This window comes from Parambassis ranga, chromosome 12 (assembly GCF_900634625.1).
Source record: "Parambassis ranga chromosome 12, fParRan2.1, whole genome shotgun sequence".
Classification (NCBI taxonomy): Eukaryota; Metazoa; Chordata; class Actinopteri; family Ambassidae; genus Parambassis; species Parambassis ranga.
In genome coordinates this window covers 6,991,908-7,012,569 of record NC_041032.1, presented here as the reverse complement: position 1 = coordinate 7,012,569, position 20,662 = coordinate 6,991,908, and the positions used below count along the sequence as shown (strand labels likewise).

At 40.9% G+C, this 20,662-nt stretch overlaps 1 protein-coding gene across 6 annotated transcripts; it reads right to left on the bottom strand.

Moving 5' to 3' along the window:
* Nucleotides 1-9: 9 nt before the first annotated feature.
* ulk1b (unc-51 like autophagy activating kinase 1) lies at nt 10-17,498 on the bottom strand. Of its 6 annotated transcripts, none has more exons than XM_028417692.1 (27): nt 16,848-17,498; nt 15,928-16,020; nt 15,534-15,575; nt 12,902-12,934; nt 12,008-12,044; nt 11,146-11,319; nt 10,346-10,419; nt 10,010-10,111; nt 9,042-9,100; nt 8,621-8,703; nt 8,330-8,380; nt 7,924-8,015; nt 7,582-7,747; nt 7,338-7,392; nt 7,092-7,178; nt 6,769-6,912; nt 6,525-6,673; nt 5,833-6,092; nt 5,438-5,643; nt 5,210-5,331; nt 4,969-5,094; nt 4,640-4,824; nt 4,131-4,315; nt 3,460-3,578; nt 3,196-3,353; nt 2,883-3,018; nt 10-2,711 (listed from the first exon to the last, which is right to left on the bottom strand). In XM_028417692.1, exons 1-27 carry the CDS (start codon nt 16,935-16,937, stop codon nt 2,656-2,658), a joined length of 3,084 nt encoding a protein of 1,027 aa, XP_028273493.1. In that variant the 5' UTR covers nt 16,938-17,498; the 3' UTR covers nt 10-2,655. The 6 variants fall into 6 exon arrangements, with proteins under 6 accessions (XP_028273493.1, XP_028273496.1, XP_028273494.1 ...); XM_028417695.1 differs by having other exon boundaries at nt 7,338-7,389; XM_028417693.1 differs by having other exon boundaries at nt 7,582-7,744.
* Between the last annotated feature and the right edge of the window lie 3,164 nt (nt 17,499-20,662).

Sequence of the window (20,662 nt, the reverse complement as noted above, 5' to 3'; positions counted from 1 at the left end):
GACACGTAATGACCTTTCCTTTCTCTTTATTCATGATGCAGCTCCTGAACAGTAAAGGTTACATCACACACACAAGGACACAGAGATAGTGTATCTGTTATGGGTATGAACATTTAAATGCTTTTGTAAAAGTGAAAGACAAGATGGAAGAACAGAAGGCCTCGTCTCTGGACATGTATTGGTGGTATGGTGCGGTTTGCTCCATGTCTGCAGCATCATACTGTATGTACAATAACAACAATAACTTAATTTACAATATTTACAGGTTATACAATTAGTAAAGTGGAAAGGCAAAATGAAAAACATTCTAGTCTGTTCTCTTATTGAACATACAGAATAAGAATCCTCATCAGTGACATCATTATTAGAAGTAGTTGAATCTTCATTTTATCTGAGGGAGATACCACTATACTTTTCGTCAGCTAAAGCACGTTGTCTTTATAGAGTTAATTATTATGGCCAATAACAATGATTGTATGGAACAATAAAAGTGACACATGCATCATAGATCCTGACTTTCTGCTACTTGTTTCTTTGAGACTTCTCCATCATATACTGTAGCAGTGTAGAGATGGAGAGGGTGTGGATGAAGTGACGCTAGGAATGTACACTCAAAACGAACAAGCACACCAGAATGCTTTGGGTAGAGTCATAATCTAAGAAAACATCAGCAAAAAGTTGTCTGACAGAAGGCAAAAAGGCAACAAAACAAATACACAGAATGTATATTTAGATAAATCTTTCCTCCATTCTGACAGTGCTACTGTTCTGGCTTCGTCATCTAAACTATCTTTAGTCAACACCACACAGCAATGCCTTATTAAAAAAACTCATCCACCATATTAGTTAAGTAGGAATGGGCCAGGATGTGGGTTAAACCAAAGCAGCCACATCCATGCTGTGATTTTGGGCTGTAACAAAATAATTCACATCTTGTTACAGTGCTATATCACTGCTACAGCACTGAATAAGTCCATTATTCACTTCAAACGGCACCACTCCACACATGCATGCATGCACACGAGCTCCTCTTTGAAAGCAATGGATGTGAAATTGGCCCACGATCCAGTGGAGATCTTGTTGGGTAAGGTCAACATTGATACACAAATATTTCAGGTAAAACACAAATCCTTAACTCAGCACTCCAAATCAACATGTATCTCTTCAAAAATCAAACACAAAACTACTCGCAAATAAACACAACACAATCAATTCAAATCTTTTTTTTTCAGTGTAAAGATGTTTTTCTTTTTCTGTCTAAGGTGTCATAGCTTATACCATCTCTGCCAACATTCTCACACCTAACAAACACTGTCTTTAGACAGAAACTGTAACAACACAATTAAAACTGCACTAAAAGTACACAGGCATAACTCACTAAATAAGCAAATCTGTCTAGTTATCTACAAACTCTGGTTTGTGTTCAGCATGTTCCGCTTATTCTTTCTATACAGTACTTCAACCAGTGCAAAAACATTCAGCCCAGAGGTCAGCCTAAATGATATTTATCCAACATTCAGTCTTCTGCTGTTTCTCTCCTGACAGCCCTACATTCAGATTTGATTATACTTGAAAGAGACCAAACTTGATATATAAATATACTAAAAAAAAAGATGGACTATGGAATTGTGTGAAGATGTTACCAGCAACCAGCTGAAAATATAATCCCAGGTTACTCTGATTCTGATTTTTAACATAATTGCGATCAAAAATGCTAACAGGTCACTTTCAGTCTCTCTCTTTTCTCTATATGTTACATGTAGCAGTGTTTTCTATTTTCTTATTTTTGTCTGTTGCTTACATGCAAGCCTCCATTTGGGGAAAAAAAATCCAGTAACACCAATCCCTTTATACATCATGTGTTCAATAAAAGGATGTGGTCTCTGACATTAGGCAAGTATAGAATCAATAAAGTGTCAAACATTTTTAACATGTATAGTTACACACAGTGAATCTAAAATAAAAAAAAACCACAAACCCAAAACTTTAGGTCATTTTGGCAAATATTTCTAGTCACTAACTGTAGCAGGTTTATATACTGCTTGATTGCTTCCATCCAGCAAGACACACTTAGATAAAACCTAGGCAAAAATTAACTCGGAAGGTAAACAAGGGGTGAAAGACAGACAGACACATAATGAGAATGATACTTGGATCCTTTCGGTCTTCAGCACATCCTTATGTAGGAGATGCTCCCTCCATCCAGCTTTGTTGTGATCTTGGAAGAAGGTAAAATGTTATCTCTATAGATGCCTCAAAGCAATATTTGAACTGAAAAAGCTGAGTTTTTTTCAGATACTATATTGTATGTGACTACTTGGCAATAGTTGCTCCTGTATGTGTTATGCCTCATGAGGGGAACATTCTTGGCATTCTCAGTGCCATGGCTGAAGTCTCCATGTTCAACACTCTATGTTTACTGTTGGGATAATCACTGTCCAGATCTGATGAATGCAAAGACTTGCAGTGCACAACCCCCGGAGTTTCAGTGACAGCGGAAGCCTCGTGGTTTTCTTATGAAAACTAAACCAACCTAACTATGATCTTTTCAACGTGAAAACCGCGGAATGTGGGTGCAGATTTTGGTTCATTAATAATACGCAAAGGTGCAAATGACATCATGTCCTCACTCCAGAGAAAAACAGTGCAGGACTTTCAAGCACACAGCCCTGACTGCAAAGCTGTGAGGCGGCGTTCAATGCACTCCTTACCTACAGACACAAAGATGAGAAATGAGAAAGAGAAGAAGTTTGAGCCACATGGCATCACAGACTGCTTCAGTGTAGCTGGACTAACATGAAAAAACTGGTCTGGGCATCTCTGCCGGACCTGAACAGAGACATGCCTTTATTTGTGTAAACGGAGATTACAGACATACTTACATTTGCTAACACTGAGGATGTCATCCTGTTCAGTGAGCAGCTGAGACAAGCCCTCCATCAGCAAGAGAGCTTTATGGTAGCGCAGAACTGATGCTTCCCCCTGGTGGAACATCTCGTCCAGTGCAGCAGCCTGAACCTGAGAATGTATCATAAGCAGCATCATCAGCTTCATGCAAGCCTGATTTCTGCCACAATATAATATCAAATATGTAGCATCTGATGTCTCTAGACCCTTCATAATACTCCACCATCTTTAAGACAGTTCTTTTGTTTTACATTATTTTTCAATTGTCAAGCTTTTGTCTTGGCTTACCATCTGCACAGTGTGGCTGAACAACAGCCTCTCAGCTGTGATGGAGGTGATTTGGTCCATTAAACGGTGCTTCCTGGAAAAAAAATACTCCAGACGGCTGCTGAGTGTGCGACAGGATGCCACACTGGACTTGTACAGCTCGTTCAGCCGTCTCACAACTATTTATGGCCAAAAAACAAACAAACAAAAATTCTATTGCACATTTTGTTTGAATTTAAATATTATTTCTGGCTTGTACAAATCAAACACTTCCCCTGCTCATACCTTGTTTGACAGTGGCAGATGGGTAGAGTTTGCCCTGTTTAACTCGATCCATAGCTGTGTGTAAGGCAGTGGACAAGATTTCTGCAGTCTTAAGGTAAAGGACCAGCTGCTCTGCATGGCTGAGAAGGCAATTAAACACAAAAACAGTATACTTAAAACTCGATGAAACATGAAACATAAAACACAAACAAATCACCAGGATAATGTGTGTAATTAAGACACATTAAGCATAAGACCAAAGGCCAAAAACACTGAATGCAGTAACTGGCCAGCGGCTATGGGATCGTGGAACAAGCACGGAGACTCCTTTGTAGCTCACACCACATTTAACAGGATCCCACTTATTTGCAGTTTGTGATTGCTGTGCTATGACAATCTGTGTATGTTCGTGGACTCATTTCAGCCAATATTCATAAGCTGACAGTTCTACAGACACAGAAGTCTTTCACATTAATCTTTAGAATTCCTCCAGCACCATTCAAAAAACCAAGGACGTGTTATTAAAAAAAAGTTCACAATACTGAGTTTAGATAAAAAACGAAATATATAAGGTACACTTAAAATGGTCAGGACCCAAAGGGGTTCTGGCGCAAAGCCAGGAGATTGAACAGATAAACAGTATCAATGTTATCAACAAAGACGCGCAGTCACAGCTGACATCATGGCCTTACCTCCACTCTCGGCTCAGTGAGCTTATCTGATCTGCTACCAGGCTCTGCTGTTGAATGAGAGAGGGATGAGAAACGTCCCCCTGCTCCCCTGCCACCATGACGCCACGGGCACCAGCCACCTCCATTAGACAGCGGGCGAAATCCAACGTGAACCGCAGGCTTTGCACAGTGTCTGTATGCTCCTGCTGCACTCCGACAGAAGGGGAGAAGTCAGACAGGGAAAGAGGGAGATGGTGTGGTCGTGTAGTAGAATTTTAAATAGTGGACACTGAGTTCACATTCAGTCTGCAGTGGTAAAAAATACAGGTATTAAAATGAGACAGTCAGTGCATTTCATTATTCCAGTCTGCCTCAGGTTGTGTTGTCACTTCAGTGACAATGTGATCTCTTTTCACTCTCTTGACAAATTATAATACTTCTTTTCAAAATTATGTGAGAATATAATAATCTGCATACAAACAACATCTAAAGGATGACTTCTCCTCTCCTCCTTTTCAGAGCTGTCTCACCTCCATCAGCGTCTCCTCAGGCAGCTCAGGGGCCTCAAAAGTTACAGGACCACCCATGTTAGCTGTGATAGGATCAGTGAAACTGTAACGAGGACTGGAAGGAGCCTCAAAGCCATCCAGATACGTGCCTGTCTGTGGGTAGCGGCTGGTGAAAGAGCCTACAGGGCTGACTGAAGTGAAGGAGCCTGCACCACACAGAGCAAAAGACATTTTACATTACATCCATGAATTTCTACTACTGTAGAAAATAAACTGTCATAAATAATCTCCAGAACCCAACAATAAGGCTACTGTTAAGCCTAATTACTAGTGTTTAACTGTGTCACTACCTGAGTATTTTCTCTGTTTGGAGGTAAGCGGTGGGGTGCTGCCACTAGGTGGAGAGCCCACTGTGAACACCACCTGTGCTGGACTGCAGGATCCAGGTGCAAAACCTCCCCCGCCACCAGGGGGCACTGTAGGACAGAAACACGAAATGTGCATTTGTGATAATTGTTATTTCTAAATCATAAAATTCATCAAAAAAACATAAAATGCAAAACGTTAGTAATCATCAGCCCAGCACTCTACCTGTTATGTCTATGGCTTTTTCAAATGTGAGGTTCTCTGAGCTGCCTCTATCACTCACAGGTCCTCCTGGTCCAAATGCTGCCATCAACAGCATGTCAGAGAGGCGACCAGCACTCTGTGATCTTTGTCAATGAATGAGACAAAGACAGTGTTTAAGATGGTTATATAGTTGTGCATCTGTAGAAAAATAATTCTGCAAAGAGAACAACATAAGGTGTAATAGCTAACCTTCCAAAGCCCTTGGTGTCATCATTCAGTCGATGGATGCAGTGGGTAGGATGGGTGGCCTGTGTGGGTGCTTGTTGTCCCAGGTCTCTGAGCTCTCCTGGGGCAGTCCTGCTGCCAGGTGAACCAATGACCAATCCTTGCTGTGTCAGGAAAGTCACAAGGTTTGGAGAGCTGGGAGGCTTAGGAAATTCAAATGGAGGGATAGTCTAAAGAAATAGGGGAAAAAATGCGTCTATGGTTAGTTTTTAAAATTAAGATTAAGAAACCTTTATTAGTCCCACAATGGGGAAATTGCAGTTTTAACTGCTGGGTAGCTTTTCCTTGGACTGTGTATCTCAAAAAAGTAATCATGCACATTCCTCTCTCTCTTTGTAATGCAAAAGCAGATGACTTACCCTTGATGGGGACCCCAGGATTGTGGGAAGGGGGCTACGCTGCATCAGCTCACTCAGTCTGGGGGAAGAGTGCAGAGGGCGCACAGTCATCAGCCCTGATGAGGGGGCAACTACAGGATCTGAGTGCTGCTTTCTGATCTTGTGCCTGCCACCACCACTGGCACACTCTAACAAACAGGGGGCACTGTGGAGCCGTGTGCCAAGTCCTGTCGCCTGTGGTTGTTGCTGGGAAATCAACCTGGGTTCAGTGTGCTGTGGAGCTGCAAAGTAAAACGAGGTCAGACAGATTTTTTTTTTCAAGTAATGTGTTAGCCAAGACAAATCTACCACAAAATAGCAAAGATGGACAGTTGCTGCCTGCTGTCCAACAGGGACTGTGCAACCATGGGGAGGAGCACAGAGAAGATGACAACAGCTGGTAGTGAGGAGAGGATGTGCGTGATAGGTTCATGTTCTGAACCATTAACTTCAAGAGAGAGATAATAAGGCTGATAATCACGTCTTTATCTTTTCTGCCTGCAGTTCAAATTTTACAAAACACCAGCGATCAAAATGTCTTTCTTTTAAGGGGTGCAACCCATACATACCTAAAAATTAATTCCTCAGTCTATTCTATTTGATTGAAGATGTAGCTACACCACATTAAAAGTGGTGACAGTGGCTTACAAAGTGAAGACTGGCATCTAAACTACCTTGAGGTGAGAGCTGGAAAGGTCTGGCACCTCCCAGGGAGAGCCTGCGGGTGGTGATGACCGCTCCTTGTCCATAGGGCGGTGATGGTCCGGCTCTAGCGAAGCCCAACATGCTTCCACTGCTGCAACGACGTACTGGTGTTGACAACCTGAATATGCGAAGTTCATGAGTCATTGCAGTATAATCAAGAAGCGTAAAGGTCACCTTACAGTAGTGTATATGAGTTTGTTTAGGGATACAGACCGCGGTGAGCTGTCCTGTTTGGGAGAATGGAGGTTCTGCTCCATGCGCTGGTAGTTCTGGACCTGAGAGGGGACTGGAATAGGCAATGAATGACCATGGTTTCCATAACTACCACCACAGTTACTTCCCGAGAACTCGCTGGGCCTGACAATAAAAGTGAGAAGAACAGACAGTGTGAAGAAAACAGTTAGATAAAAGAGGAGGTACTTGTGCAGCAAGTGTAGTACTTTCCAAATAATTCTAATGATGCTGACAACACTGCTTTAAAAAATATATTGGGCTTAAAGATTACCAGTGCATGAGACTATTATTATAAATTTTACCTGATAGGACTTGGAGATCCACTGTAGGAAGGTGAGTGTGGAGGTGTTTTAGGTTGGCTACACAGACCAGCAGATGCCAAAAGAGAGCTAATTAAAAAAAAAAAAAAGAACCACAAAGTCTCACTTTCAATGCAACTGTGATTACTGACATGATTTCTGCCTCCATCAATCATATTCTGAAACACACTCCCACACATCTGCATTCAATTAGCATAGCACAGGTGTGGGCAGTTTTTTTGTTCTTACCCGCTGTTCATCAGGCTGTCCTGCAGCACTTTACTCTCACATGTCAGCTCACCTGCTGGAAAACAAGGAATATCACAAGATCAGCAAAGTCTGATCTTGTGATAGAAGGCTAAAAGGGCATTTTGATTGAAATAAACATTATTTATTACATTATAGCAAGAATAACTGAATGAACTGGAGACACTGGTAAGCCTATATACAGCTTCTCCGAATATTTAAGTAGGGACAACTAAACTTTTCTTACTAGTAAAGTGAGCAGGCACGATAACAAAGTCATCTGTGTCACAGGAAGAGGAGTTCTTGCTGCTGCCGCCACCTCCGGACGAGTCCTTGAGGAGAAAACCGGTCGCCTCCTGGGTCGGTGAGGCCAGAGCTTTGGCACGCAAATGTTGAATCTCAGCAAGAGACTGCTGCAGAGACAAGGTGACAGAAGGTAGCAAGAAAGCAAAGAACACAAGGACAAAGCAAAGTATGAAATAACAAGCAGAGAGGGAAAGGACAAATAGGTTTGGACTTTGTCAGCCAGCCTCATAATTCATATAAAGATGAGTAAACAAAGAGAAAAATAGAAATAATAAAGACAAACCGGTGGTGAGGCAAGGTGAGAGGTGGAGGAGCTGCTACAGGAGCTAGCTGATGCAGAGCTGGGCAAACAGGTCATGGTCACTGCAGGAGCTGCTGCAAGAAAATGCACCACACAGTTGTGTAAGTTGAGAAAACTGAATGCAAGTGCGCTTAGGTGAAAGACACTAAAGTGAAAAGACACATTGAGCCGAGGGCTTTCAGAAGAATCAAACATCTGTGTGGCTAAAGAAAACACTTGGTTTTAATCCTATTTACTAACACTATGTAGCTGGTTCTACAGCAGAATGTCAGTGTTTTTTCAGTCACTGAAGTTTAGCACTGCATGTTTTCAGAAAAAAAGTGTTATGTAACAGACAAAGACAGGCCACAAAGCTTTATTAAGAAGTGCACTACTCATTCTTACTCACTCTTTTTCATGGATGAGCTTGCCTCTAGAAAGGGATGACCAAAAAACTCATCTACAAATAACAAAGGCAGAAATATAATTTCAAAAGACAGGAGATCAAAGGTTCAGGATCTACACAAATCGTATATCCAGGCAGTTCACAGTCTTCTTCTCTGTAGCTTTTATATACAAGACATTTTTATTAAATTTATCTGAACCATGCATGTCTGATATATTTAAATGGTCAGTGCTGTGTCTGTGAACACCACATAGCAAACTGTTTCATTAATTTTACTGTTAGATGTGCACTGACCAAAGTCCATGCGGTCTTTGTGGTTGCGCTGCAGCAGCCCAAGCAGCAGGTGCCTGAGATGGCTTGAAGTCTCTCTAGGGATGCTACAAAAAAAATAACACAACAATCAGGTTGTGCATCCAGGCAGAACAAAAGATTAAATATGAAACACAGAACAACTACTCTTTTTCAATAGACAGCTGTGATGAACTGTGATGTACTGTAGCTCTACTGATGGTGTGTGATTAAAGAGTAGGTTGTTGGGTGTCAATCTAACTGCTGTTTAATGATCAAAACAGGGAGATATTAAATTATAGTCAAACCAGATGGGGTGGCGGAGGGCATTTCTTTCAATGCTAAACAAACATCTATTAAACTATTACAAGAAAACAAAGGCTATTAGCGATGTCTTTTACATCAACATGTCTTTGTGACTCCTTACTTGGGGCTGAGATTCTTGTTTTTTTCATAGAACAGCCGGAGGTCCTGGGGACTGCTGGCCTAAAGATGACAAAAGGTACACCATTAAGGTCATACGCACTTCTACTCAGCATTGCCATTGCACTGACTATGCCCCACTGTGATAACTAGAATACATTAAAAACAGGTTTAAATGAAGAAGAGGCAATTTAATGAATGCTGGACTGCTGTAGTAATAGTATTAAAAACGATCAGTGGGATTTTAGTTTAACATTTCCTTTCTTTACTGTTTGAAATCACATTACTGTGTGTTACTTTTATTTGTCTTCAAGCCTGATACAGGCTGAAGCCACAGTTGGGTGTAGCTCAGCGTGACTAGTTAGAACTGTGAAGAGGAACCTAGCAGAGAGAAACTAGCGCAACACTGCAGCTGCCAGAGATAAAGAATGAAATTTCTTTGCCAAGTTGGAGTTCATGTTGTTTTTGTCCTGCTGGGCTGCAGACAATAATGCAGCCCATGGAAGTTCACAGATTTGGAGCAAATGACAAACATTTCATAAACAGTATTGTGCAAAGGTTTTAGGCACTTTACACAAAAAACGCAAGTTTTTTTTTTAAAAATCCATCACAGAATATCTTCAAGGATAAGTCTGCCTTGTCCCACTTTCTTTCTGCAGCATGACCCCAAACATGCAGCTAGAAATAACTACTGTCTTCAGCAACAACGAGCCGTGCAGAGTATGGCCCCGTGGAGTGTTGCCGTCATCATGTTATGATCTCCAACCTGACAAAACAAACCACTTGACAAGTACATGCACTGATGCTATGAAGGGTGGAATCCTGGTTTATTTTATGTCTAGTAAAATTTCAGATTTCGTAGAACACATGGAAAAGACCTTTGCACAGTACTCTGGTCTACACATATGAAGACCACATTGTTAACAAGTATAGGAAAAAAAACATGCATGATCTGCAATGATGTGCTTTTACCTGAAAAGGAGCCTTCCCAGTCAGGCACTGAAACACTATGGTTCCTATACTCCACAGGTCAGCCTTGGCATCATAGTTCTGGGACATGATCACCTCAGGGGCCTGATTAAAAAAAAAGGCAATTAATGTTTATTATTTGTGCTACTCTGTTACAGAAATTTTCTTTAGTTTACACAATCAAAATGAAAGAACTAGGTTGTGCTGTTTCATATGAAAAGTTGCAGCAGAAGTAGCTCAGCTAACGCTGGATGAGGGTGTGTTTAAAATGCCATTTTCACAAAACACCATATCAGAATGTATATATTTTCTCTTGTGAGTATAAAGTGTATTACTAACCATGTACATTGGGGACCCGCAGAGTGTTGCTGCCATCATGTTGTTCTGAAGGTACCGAGCGAAACCAAAGTCCGCTGTGGAGAGGATGGAGAGAAATGTCAGAACTAATTGAAACCAATAATAATATTGGGTGCTGCTTTTTGCACTTCAGTGCAGCCTAAACTCATCAGGCTTCCTGTCAGATTCACATCTCTGTGCTAATCTCCAACAAGAAATGCTCGCATATACTGCACATTTGCATATTTTTCCTGTTCCTGTTGTCAGACAATAGAGTGACTGTGAAATAGTGACTGAAATATGGCCTATTATGACAATAATAAACAGCATCTAATGTCAGTGAGCACACAGACTATTAAAACAACAACAAATCCTTTTCATTTATCCCTGCGTCAATACGCTTTGCATGTATACATTTAGATCGTGTGTGTGACTGAATGGCTTTCCCTGAGTCATGAGGATTATAACATCCTGTCGCGACTGGGACTGACTCAAGCCTCAGACCTCTTTCCTACTTCACAACCAATGTCCTGAGGAAAAGGAATTAATAGGCTTAAGGATTAGCACAGTTTCCAAACAGCCAAACAGCACACATGTTTGCTCCCAGCACTCGACCATGATACTCTTGATTATGGTGATCACATGTAACCAAAGTCATCTTTAGAGTCAAATTAGTGAATTGTAAAAAACAGTCTATCAGAGGAACATTACCAAACTGCTGGGGGAAAATCTTTATATAACATAGTCAAAATCAACACCCTCTGACACAATAATGTCTTATAATCTCAAGCACTTAAACCTACCTATTTTGATGCAAGTGTTATTGGAGTGTGACTTGCGTCCTGGTGGGTAGGAAAGCAGAATGTTCTGGGGTTTAAGGTCCCTGTGGATTATCCCTTTGGTCTGTAGGACCCTCATGGCCCCTGCAATCTGCTGCAGGAAAACCCGAATAGTGTCCTCACTCAGTGTGCCTTTGGCTGCAGAGAAACAATCATAGGTTGAATATGTACAAGTGAACTCAGCTCAGCAACAGATAGGCTTTGTATATCCGTCTTCGTCTTATTATCCAATACATATCTTGCTGTTTGATCCTGTTTAACCTAGACAGATGAGAGATGTTGTACCTCTGCCCTCTGTTACATCACCCACCACTGCCTCCTTCTCTTTTTCTCTCCTCTAATAATCTCTCCAACACCCTTCTAACAGCTTCTAAAGCCGTCTAAGGCTTGACCTGGGCCTCGGAGACCTAAAAGAATCTACAGCCATATTTTACAAATGGCCAGTGGTTGATGGCACACCCTGCCCACACCGACATACCCAGTCTGTGTAACAGCTTATTTGGCAATGTATCAGATGCAGCAAAACTGGACAGAAATGTCGACACTTTGGTTCTGTGGCTCTTCTCTGGCCATTCCCCATCAGTAAATCCTTATAATAAAAATACAGGAAAAATTAGGATCTGTGGCTTCAATTCAATTAATCTAATGTACTTCCTTTGCTTATGGTCTTCGCTTTGAGAGACATTCAAGGACTGTTTGCTACACTTTGCAAGGACTCTCTCTTTGTTATCATTAAGCAGCAAAGATTATATTTCACTATCAATTCAATTTTTTTTCTATGAAGAAGCACATCAAGTAGATGTAGTAGAGGAACTGTTGCACTTACAGTGTAAGTAGTCAGCCAGATCACCGCCATTGCAGTACTGTGATTAAAAAGAGAGAGAGAGAGAGAGAGAGAGGACAGGCAGGAGAGAGATGAAAAGGAATAACATCAGGTAACATGGAGGGCTGGTATAAGACTCTGAGATCACACAAGCTTTGAGGCAACTAGAAAGCAGAAGAGATCAGAGGAGTGATTTGCTGTAGAGTGATGCATTTACAGATTTATACCCTTGTCCCCATTCCATGCATTAATATCAATGACCCCAGATGTACAGGGTGTGACAGGTGAAGCTCTAAATGCTGGCTCACAGGTCATTTTCTTTTCTAAGATACAGAGATCAGAATAAAAAATATAATGCAAAGGGCTTCTAAAGTAATTTTAATTAGCATATTTCACAGTTACTGTGTGCTGCCAAGAATATTTTTGCCTCTTTGTCCACCAACTGAAGTATATTAGATATTACACAAGAGAACTACTGGTAACTTCTTTTTTGCTTTTCTGCTTGGCTGACAAATATGTTGTCTGTATCTCACATCAACAGAGGTACCTGAAACATGGCCTTTGTAATTGGAGTGTGGTGTAATCAGAAATGACACCCTCAAAGCAAGAAGAGCAAGCATGTCAGGTTGCAGGAATAAACAGGTTTCTTAGCACTTAAAATGGTTAGCAAAAATGAAAAGGAAATGGTACCCTGCTGTTCACCTATGTTCAACATAAAAGCCAAATTATTGAAAATAGATTGCAAACATAATAATAAGTAAGCTCTAGCAAAAAAAATGTTTGGTTGTTGGCTGTGAGCCATATAATCCATTGAGGACACAGCTAATTATAGCCCAGGCCCTGTCAGAGACAATACAGCTCTGAGCAAACAAAGCCAAACCATCACAGCCAGCTTACCTCCATTACCAGGTACACTGAGCTGGCAGTTTCCTAAAAAGAGAAGAGATAAGAGTGGGGGGTAAACAAACACATGTCAGTGACAGACAGAGAGAGACCAGGTGTTCCATGTGCACTCTGATCATGTGCAAGTAAACTAATGTGGTGATTTAGACAGCAGTAACATCCAACAGCACTGAGAAAAACCTGAGTGCACTGCTCAGTTTTGAAAGAAAGACTCGGGCACAGGTACAAACACAAGCGAGTGAAACGGCTATCAAAGCTTTAGAAAGTTGTCATAAGCAATTAAAGTCCAGGCAGTGGAAAGTTGTGAACTTTTCAAAGGCTTAACTCCCATATCAACACAAACAAAAACATGTATTTATGACTTTGAAGAATACATCACTCAGAGCACCAAAAACAAAAAGAAAGCAAACAAAATATAGTGCAGCTGACTCTTATCACATGGCAACAGACCACTGCTGCCTCTCACTACGACCTCAATTCAGTATCAGGTCAACTCCACCAGTCAGAGGCCAGACTGTTTTCTATAGTTCAGCTGAGTCAGGCCTTCTGAAGTTGGTTGTCTTTGGCTTCACTGGAGATGGATCGCAAACCGGGCAGCCAGTTAGTTTCACACTGAAAGCTGACAATCTGGCTTCACAGGCCGACTGCAGTACCACACTTAAAATGTAATGCAGTGTACGACTGACATGAAAAACATTTCATACTTTTTTCAACAGATTTACAGTTGCCAGATGATGTTTATGTCTATATTGGTTAATTGCTTGTATTAAAAAACACAGTTTCAGCTGTAAATTATTTTGTAACACTAAGCATGAAAATCAACTTTGTATATTTTTTATCCAAAAGCCTCACTTAGCGTCCAGGGTTTGGTTCAGTATGTTTCTTTCTGACCTGATTAGATAGATGGATGGCAGGATTGCCTGCTAGGAACATCTACACTGCTGTGCCACAACAAACCTGTAATCTAAGAGCTCAGTGGACTATCCTCAGAGGCCAGAGAAGCTGTGAGTCAGTACAAACAATACAAAGAGTGCAACATGTCTAAGTTCTGCAAATGAGCCCCCTGACCATGTGATAACTAAGCTAAATAAACAGAGTTTTTAATTCAAATACAACAAAATGGCTGCTGCAATGATTAAGCAGCTAGTGGCTTTTTAATGGCAACACTAGTCACGTCATTTTGTATGATGACTAAACTGTTTGCTAAAGAAGATAACATTAGAGGATGAAAGGTCATGTCACATCAACGACATGAACCGTCTGGTCTGGTAATAAAACCTGAACTCATCCAAGATAACTGTGCAGCTTTTTTATTGTATATGACCACAACAAAGATACATATCTAAACTTTTTAGTATTTTGTTTTTATGTTTATATATAACGGCTCCCTCCAGCAGCAGATCATACCTTGCACAGTGTTAACTTGTTGTCATTTTCAGGTGTAAATTAGCATAATTATAACATCTGATGTTTTCAACCAGATGGCACTGTGTTAATCATCAGCCAAACATACAAAAGAAACAACTGGCAAGCTCAGATAAGAATTTGTGCAGGGATGTGAGGGACATGATGTCTAAGCTATCGAGCAGCAGGTGTTGCCACAGAGAGTTCCAGACTGGTAACTAGGCTACAGGAAAGAACATTGCTGTGACTGTGGGTTCATATTTGTCATCTCAAATGAAACGCCCTCATAGTGTACACACTATTGTAGAGAACACAAAACCTAAGCTTGTCTTCAAAGAAGCTGATTTATCTATTAAGGGTGGATAACTGTGGGCAGAAATATAAGGTGGTACACTTCCTTAAAACCTTCACCAGGCCAGGTGACACAATGTAAACACTGAAAATGAAGACAGAGCGTGACAGCACATAAATCAAGAGTGTACATGTTGACACTTTACAAAGATATCCTGTATATGGAAAAGCAGAAACAAACAAAACAAAACAGGAGCCAATTTTAGAACAAACATAATTTAACAAGTATATAAAACTGCATGCGACAGAATTGGGTCATGTCAAACAGACACATCCAACAGCTGTCCTCAAAGAGGAAAAACTAGGACGACAATAGGTGTAATTACGTATGACTTGATCAGAAATCAATTTCAAATGTGTCGCCTACATTCCAACAATACAAATGTTGTTTTGCAGGTATCTTAATGGTGCGGTTCTAAAAAAAAAAAAAACAATCAAAAAGTTAATGATTCATCCTGCACTGAAACACTTTCAAGAATTTTCATGGCCCTCCCTTCTGCATCTGTCCTTCCAGACCTTATGTGAAAATATTGGGCAGGGTCCATTCAAGTGTGTAGACCAAAGAGCTGTCCTGTTTTCACAGCACAACACTGACAGAAACAACACCGTTCTCTTCAATCCAAGCTAACTATAAACAACCGAGTTTGAATGTGAACAAATCAATTGAAAATCCACAGTGTGGGCTGGCCTGGGATTTGTATTCAGGACCACCTGCACCATTAAACCAACGAGCCCCATGGGAACGTTTCTGCACCACTGCTCACGGTTTTCACAACAGCACAAACTAAACTCTGCCAACCATTTCATAGGAACGTTGACATTTGATATACATAGATGCCAATTGTGATTGAAGTACTGCTGCTGTACATACCTGAAAGTCCAGTAATGCAACAATGTTCTCATGTTTGAGTTCCTGCAGAGATGACAAACAAAAACAATCAGATTTTTTTAACATAATATAACTTTTAAACATGTTTCAATTGACTTGCATGATCAGAATTTGATGCTGCCAGCAGGAAACTTTAGAACATTCACTTTAACATGAAGCACAACATTTCATTTTTCACTCCAACATCTGGCAACAATCTAGCTCTAGAAACTAATACAATCACAACAGAAAATGCTGTATTGTCACACTACAGTGGAGGTAAAGATGACACATCAGACTGGTAAAAGAGCTGTTATTCTGGGGTTTACCACAGGACATAAAGTCTTGTCCTGGCTACCTCTGGTGTTGTCACAGGAACCTGTTAACTCCTGCTTACCTTGAGTATTTTGATCTCCTTCCCCAGCAGTGTCTGTGATTTTGCCAGGTTCTTCTTGTTGATGCATTTTACTGCCACTTCCCAGTCATGTTTCTAGAAAACAAATTACATGCAAAGTATTTTTTTTGGTGAAAGAGAAACAATGCAGATGTGTGAGTGTGAGTGTTATCGTATATCTGCTAACAAAATGGCACAAGACCTTTGTTGACTGTTTCAAACGTTGGTGTATAATGAAGTTTGGTACCGATTACCACCTGCTGGGGCTGTAATCTTGTAGGAGGTCTGGTTACTACTTTAAAACACAGTTTTCTATAGCTGTTAGTGGAGATCTGTCCTGGTTAAAGCATTAAATGCATTATTTTTTTGCTGTGTGTTACAATATTGATACCAATATCCTCTTCCAAATGTGTGTCAATAAAACAGGGAGCCGACAAATGTGAGATAATGCTCCTGTGTGTGCCATCAAATAACTGTCAACCCTTTATGACTGATATGTTTTCAATCCGGGCTCTGTACAGGTTTGAACGTGTCTACTACTGGCCTCAGTATGGAGCTTTCTAATGGAAACAATACGTGTCTGCTGGCCTACATTTACAGCTGTCACATGGATGTGAACTATGAGGGTGCAAAACAAATGCAATCAGTCACATATTATCTGTGTATGCAGACAGAAATTGCGCTGCCAGCATTAAAGCGTTTTATCATTTTATATGCTAACTTCCTCTTATTTCAAGGAACATCCTGTCTGTGCACCCAGGCCTTTTAAGGCCGTACAATGACAACAAATACACCAGGCGGATAATAACAGGATATTCACCTCTGACACAGCCGCTTAATCAAAGTTGATTTCTTTTATTTTGTATGTAGATGTATTGTCGTGTGTAAAGCAGCGTACATTGTAATGCAGGGGGAACACTAACCTCTCGATGTCTGCCTTTGAAGACGACAGCAAATGCGCCATGTCCTATCAGGTCCTTCCGACTGAACTCAAATTTCCCCACCGTCTCCATACTCGACCAAAGTCTGTTTTTATAACACTAAGAGCTGGACAAATGACCAGCAGGCCTCCGGTCGCCCTTCTTGTTTGTAAGTCCTTTCTCCTTCTCTGTCAAGTGGGGGCAGCTGCAGGGATGTTCACCCCCTCTTTTACTTGCCATGGGCTGCCTTCCTAACAGCAAGCTGTCCTCTTCTCTCATGTTCACACGGATACGTGTTGGAGTTTAACTCCTAACAAAGCCGTAAGACAATTTCCATCGCTGCCAGTGCCGCCAACGCGAAGTTAGCTAACTTAACACACAGCAATCAGACGGTGCAGCTGTCTTTGACGTGCCACCTTAAAAAAAGCAGCTCGCTGCTGTGTTGTTTATATACAGAAGGTCCAGACTTCGGTCGTCTGAAGCGTCAAAAACGGCGAAAACAAGTACTCAGCGCACACGTAAAACCGCGTCCGCGGAGTTTAACAAGCAGCGACGACTGCTAATGTCCTTAGTAGTGTCTTGCAGTTAGCCGCTGAGTCCCCGAAAAGGACAGCATCGATGGTCCCAACAAAGCAGACGCCGTCTAGCTCCGGTATCTCTGCGCATGCGCACACAATTACAGCTGTAGGTTTGACGTCACGATTCAAGCATAAAATGAAAAAAATGTTTGTTTTGGCTCGATCAAACTCGTTTAACCGATGAAACTCACTCACACTGTGTATCAACATTGCATCATAATGAAAAATACCATGTTATCTACATTACAATGAATGATTAACAAATAAAACCGAGAAAAACATTTTTGTCAGGTTCAGAACAAACAAGTAAAGAACAACAAGGTACACATGGCCCCTTTCTCCTACCATTATTATACTTCCTCTGCCTTTTCAGGATTATTGGCATTCATATATAGTATTTACATAAAAATAGTATTTTTCTTGAAACAGTCATCATGCAGTCAAACTATTTTTTTGTCCATCACTTAATAAGAAGCATCTTCATCATCATCGTCATCATCATCATTGGCTGTATAAGAAGTAAAGTTACATTGGGCTCTTGATTAATGATGAAAATGACTTTTTTTTATAAATATATTATAAACGCTCTAATAATGTTATTTAATAATCAGGATGATGTTGTTTATTAATGTTTAGAATTTATTAGGTTTTATTTTTATTTTACTCTTATTACTTTACCTTATTTATATTTCTAACCTGTCTTTTTTGAGCATACATGGAGCACCTGGAATGAAAGCAATTTCCCCCTGGGATCAATAAAGTAATTCTGATTCTGATTCTGATGATACTTTGTTTATTTTCTTATTATTGTATTCTGCTCTCAACACTGACTACAGACACTGTGACCTACTTTTAACTTCTTCTCCAATTCACCCAGCATCACAGCATCATCTTTTTCCACATTAGTGATGACAGTAAAGTGCTATTGAATTGAAGTCTCAGGATAATGTGCAATTTCAGAGAACGGAGTCTGTCCACAAGTGCAGCTAGTAATGACTACCTACTTAATTTAATTACAACCACATAAACAGGGTGTGTTATGAACACAACGTTTACAGCAGTTCAGGGCATAATACAGCAGGCAGAGCGCGTGAGATCACCTCATTGTCTGTAACTCCTGGATAAATACTCAGCAAGCATTTTGTGTAGCCACCAGAGGAGGGCAGTAGAGGACTACAAAAGGAACAGTTCAACATTTCACCAAAACATGATGGGAAAGTTATTACAGTGAATCCAATGGCATCTTTATTGGTTGTTTTGTTTTATTTTCCATAAATGTGAAATAATCTGTGAGACATGCTATCATTCATTAGTTGTATCTGTTTTCATCAGTCAAAGCAAACGCTCACAGAGCAGGGCTGTGTAATGATGCACTATGCAGACAACAAGCTGGTTCATACTGTGATGTGTTTGTGTACATTAAAAAATGGGTTATTTCAGTTTACTTTACTTTTCTTCAGCATGTGTCAGAGAGTTTGACTGTACAGGACAGTTGGTGTATTTTGCTGTAAGCGACCCAGCAGCCACCGTCGCAGGTGTCCGCTCTGCAGGAGTTTGAATATTCGAGCTGCTCCGTGGTTCCTACAGGATGATTGATTGGTTCTTTCTGGCCTACATTAAGTTTCTCCCAGTGACAGTTGGTGCAAAGGCCTTCAGGTGCTCATTCTGGTGAGAGAGTCCTTTTTTGGTCACTGCATACAAAAATCCGGCATACTTAGTAAAGCTAGAGTTCAAATGGAATATGTAAACAAGGCATTAGTGATGAATGTTAGATTCATTTTAATGGGACAGTTATCCTGTCAAATAATCAATAAACACACACATTTATCATTTGTAAACTCTCTTCTTACAACTTCCTGGATCTCTCTCTCTCTTTTTTTTACCTTGAGCCACACACACCCTCTGCATGATAAATCAGATTGGCTTTGTATTATGACAAACCTGACTGCCTTGACCGAGGGCCAGAGGACAGCCGCCTCCTCCAAGGCCCCTCTTCACTTAGCTAACATCAGGTGGCGTGGCACCGTGCCCTGCTCATCTCTCCAGCCTCTTCATGCAAACAGATAGCTACTAATCTCACCATGAAGGTCACTGCTTTTTCAAAACCACCTCTCCACTAAAAAAAAAAAAAAAAAAAAAAAAAAAATGCACGCATAAGACTTGATCAGCATAACAGTTTTGTCTGCATACCGCATTGCTATGCTCGAGCTTGCCATCCGCGCCAATAGGTCATGCCAGATAATTAAACTGAGAATCTGAGGGAAATTCAATACACTCTATTACAACTGAGGGAGTCTAACACTCTGGGGGGACTTTGGTATTCATAGACTGGATATAAACCTTTTCTAAAGCATTGAGTTGCTCCTAAGTCCTGCTGGAAACACATGCCATTTACTGCTCAGTGTTCAGAGGAGTCACACAGATCTAAGGACATTCTAAAAATTATTTAATGTACAAAGTTTTTAGCAGTTTAATATTTCTATCTCATGCTCCTTTCTACTCATATTAATGGCAGTGAGTAAAGAACTCATCTTTCTACACAGTAGCCATGAGTATCATCAACATGCTTACTCACTTCTATGCAAAGCAGCACAATTATTTGTTGAGTGACCTTCAGATCTGCTCTTGTTTCAGTTCATCAAGATGTGTTGGGGCATCTCGCAATCTTCAGCTGATAAAGAGAAAGGTCTTTTCTCTCATTCATTGCCTTGTGTCACATTTTTTAATATAAATTATCTCCTCTTTCCACCTGCAGGCTGTGTCACAGTGTCATCCTGAAAATCCTCTGCCCTGCTCTTCAGCTTAACTGTGGCCAAACAACGATAACCTCACTGTCAAGTGTCACAGGTCTGTGCTCTGAGCGCCTACATGGTGCTGTTGCTCCGTACGTTGCACTTTGAACGGGAAAGTCTGCCATGCGACTTTCAGACAGACATCAACACCGGTGCTTCATTCAGCTCCAGCTTTGGGCTGAGTATGAACCATCCATCCTGCAACCCCCCCCTTCTTCTCTGCTTGTGTGGGCAAGAGCTGAATTCAATATGACCTATAGAGGAATGTGACAGCAGAGGGCTGCCAGAGCCCAGTCTGACAGGTCTGCCAAATGATTCTCTCACACCATGCAGATCCTTTCCTGTACCGCACTGCCATGCGTCAACTAGGAGCCAAGACTCTTGACAGCTTCACTTCACCAGGGTGCAGCTGTGAGAACTTTGGTTGTGCGGACATGCACACTTTAAC

Excerpts from the sequence above, each read along its gene's own strand:
- ulk1b (XM_028417692.1), bottom strand. The coding sequence starts at position 16,937 with ATGGAGACGGTGGGGAAATTTGAGTTCAGTCGGAAGGACCTGATAGGA. Across the intron at positions 6,913-7,091 it reads GGATCTCCAAGTCCTATCAG|GCCCAGCGAGTTCTCGGGAA; the intron begins GTAAAATTTATA and ends TTTTATTGTCAG. Across the intron at positions 6,093-6,524 it reads TTTCCAGCTCTCACCTCAAG|CTCCACAGCACACTGAACCC; the intron begins GTAGTTTAGATG and ends TTTACTTTGCAG.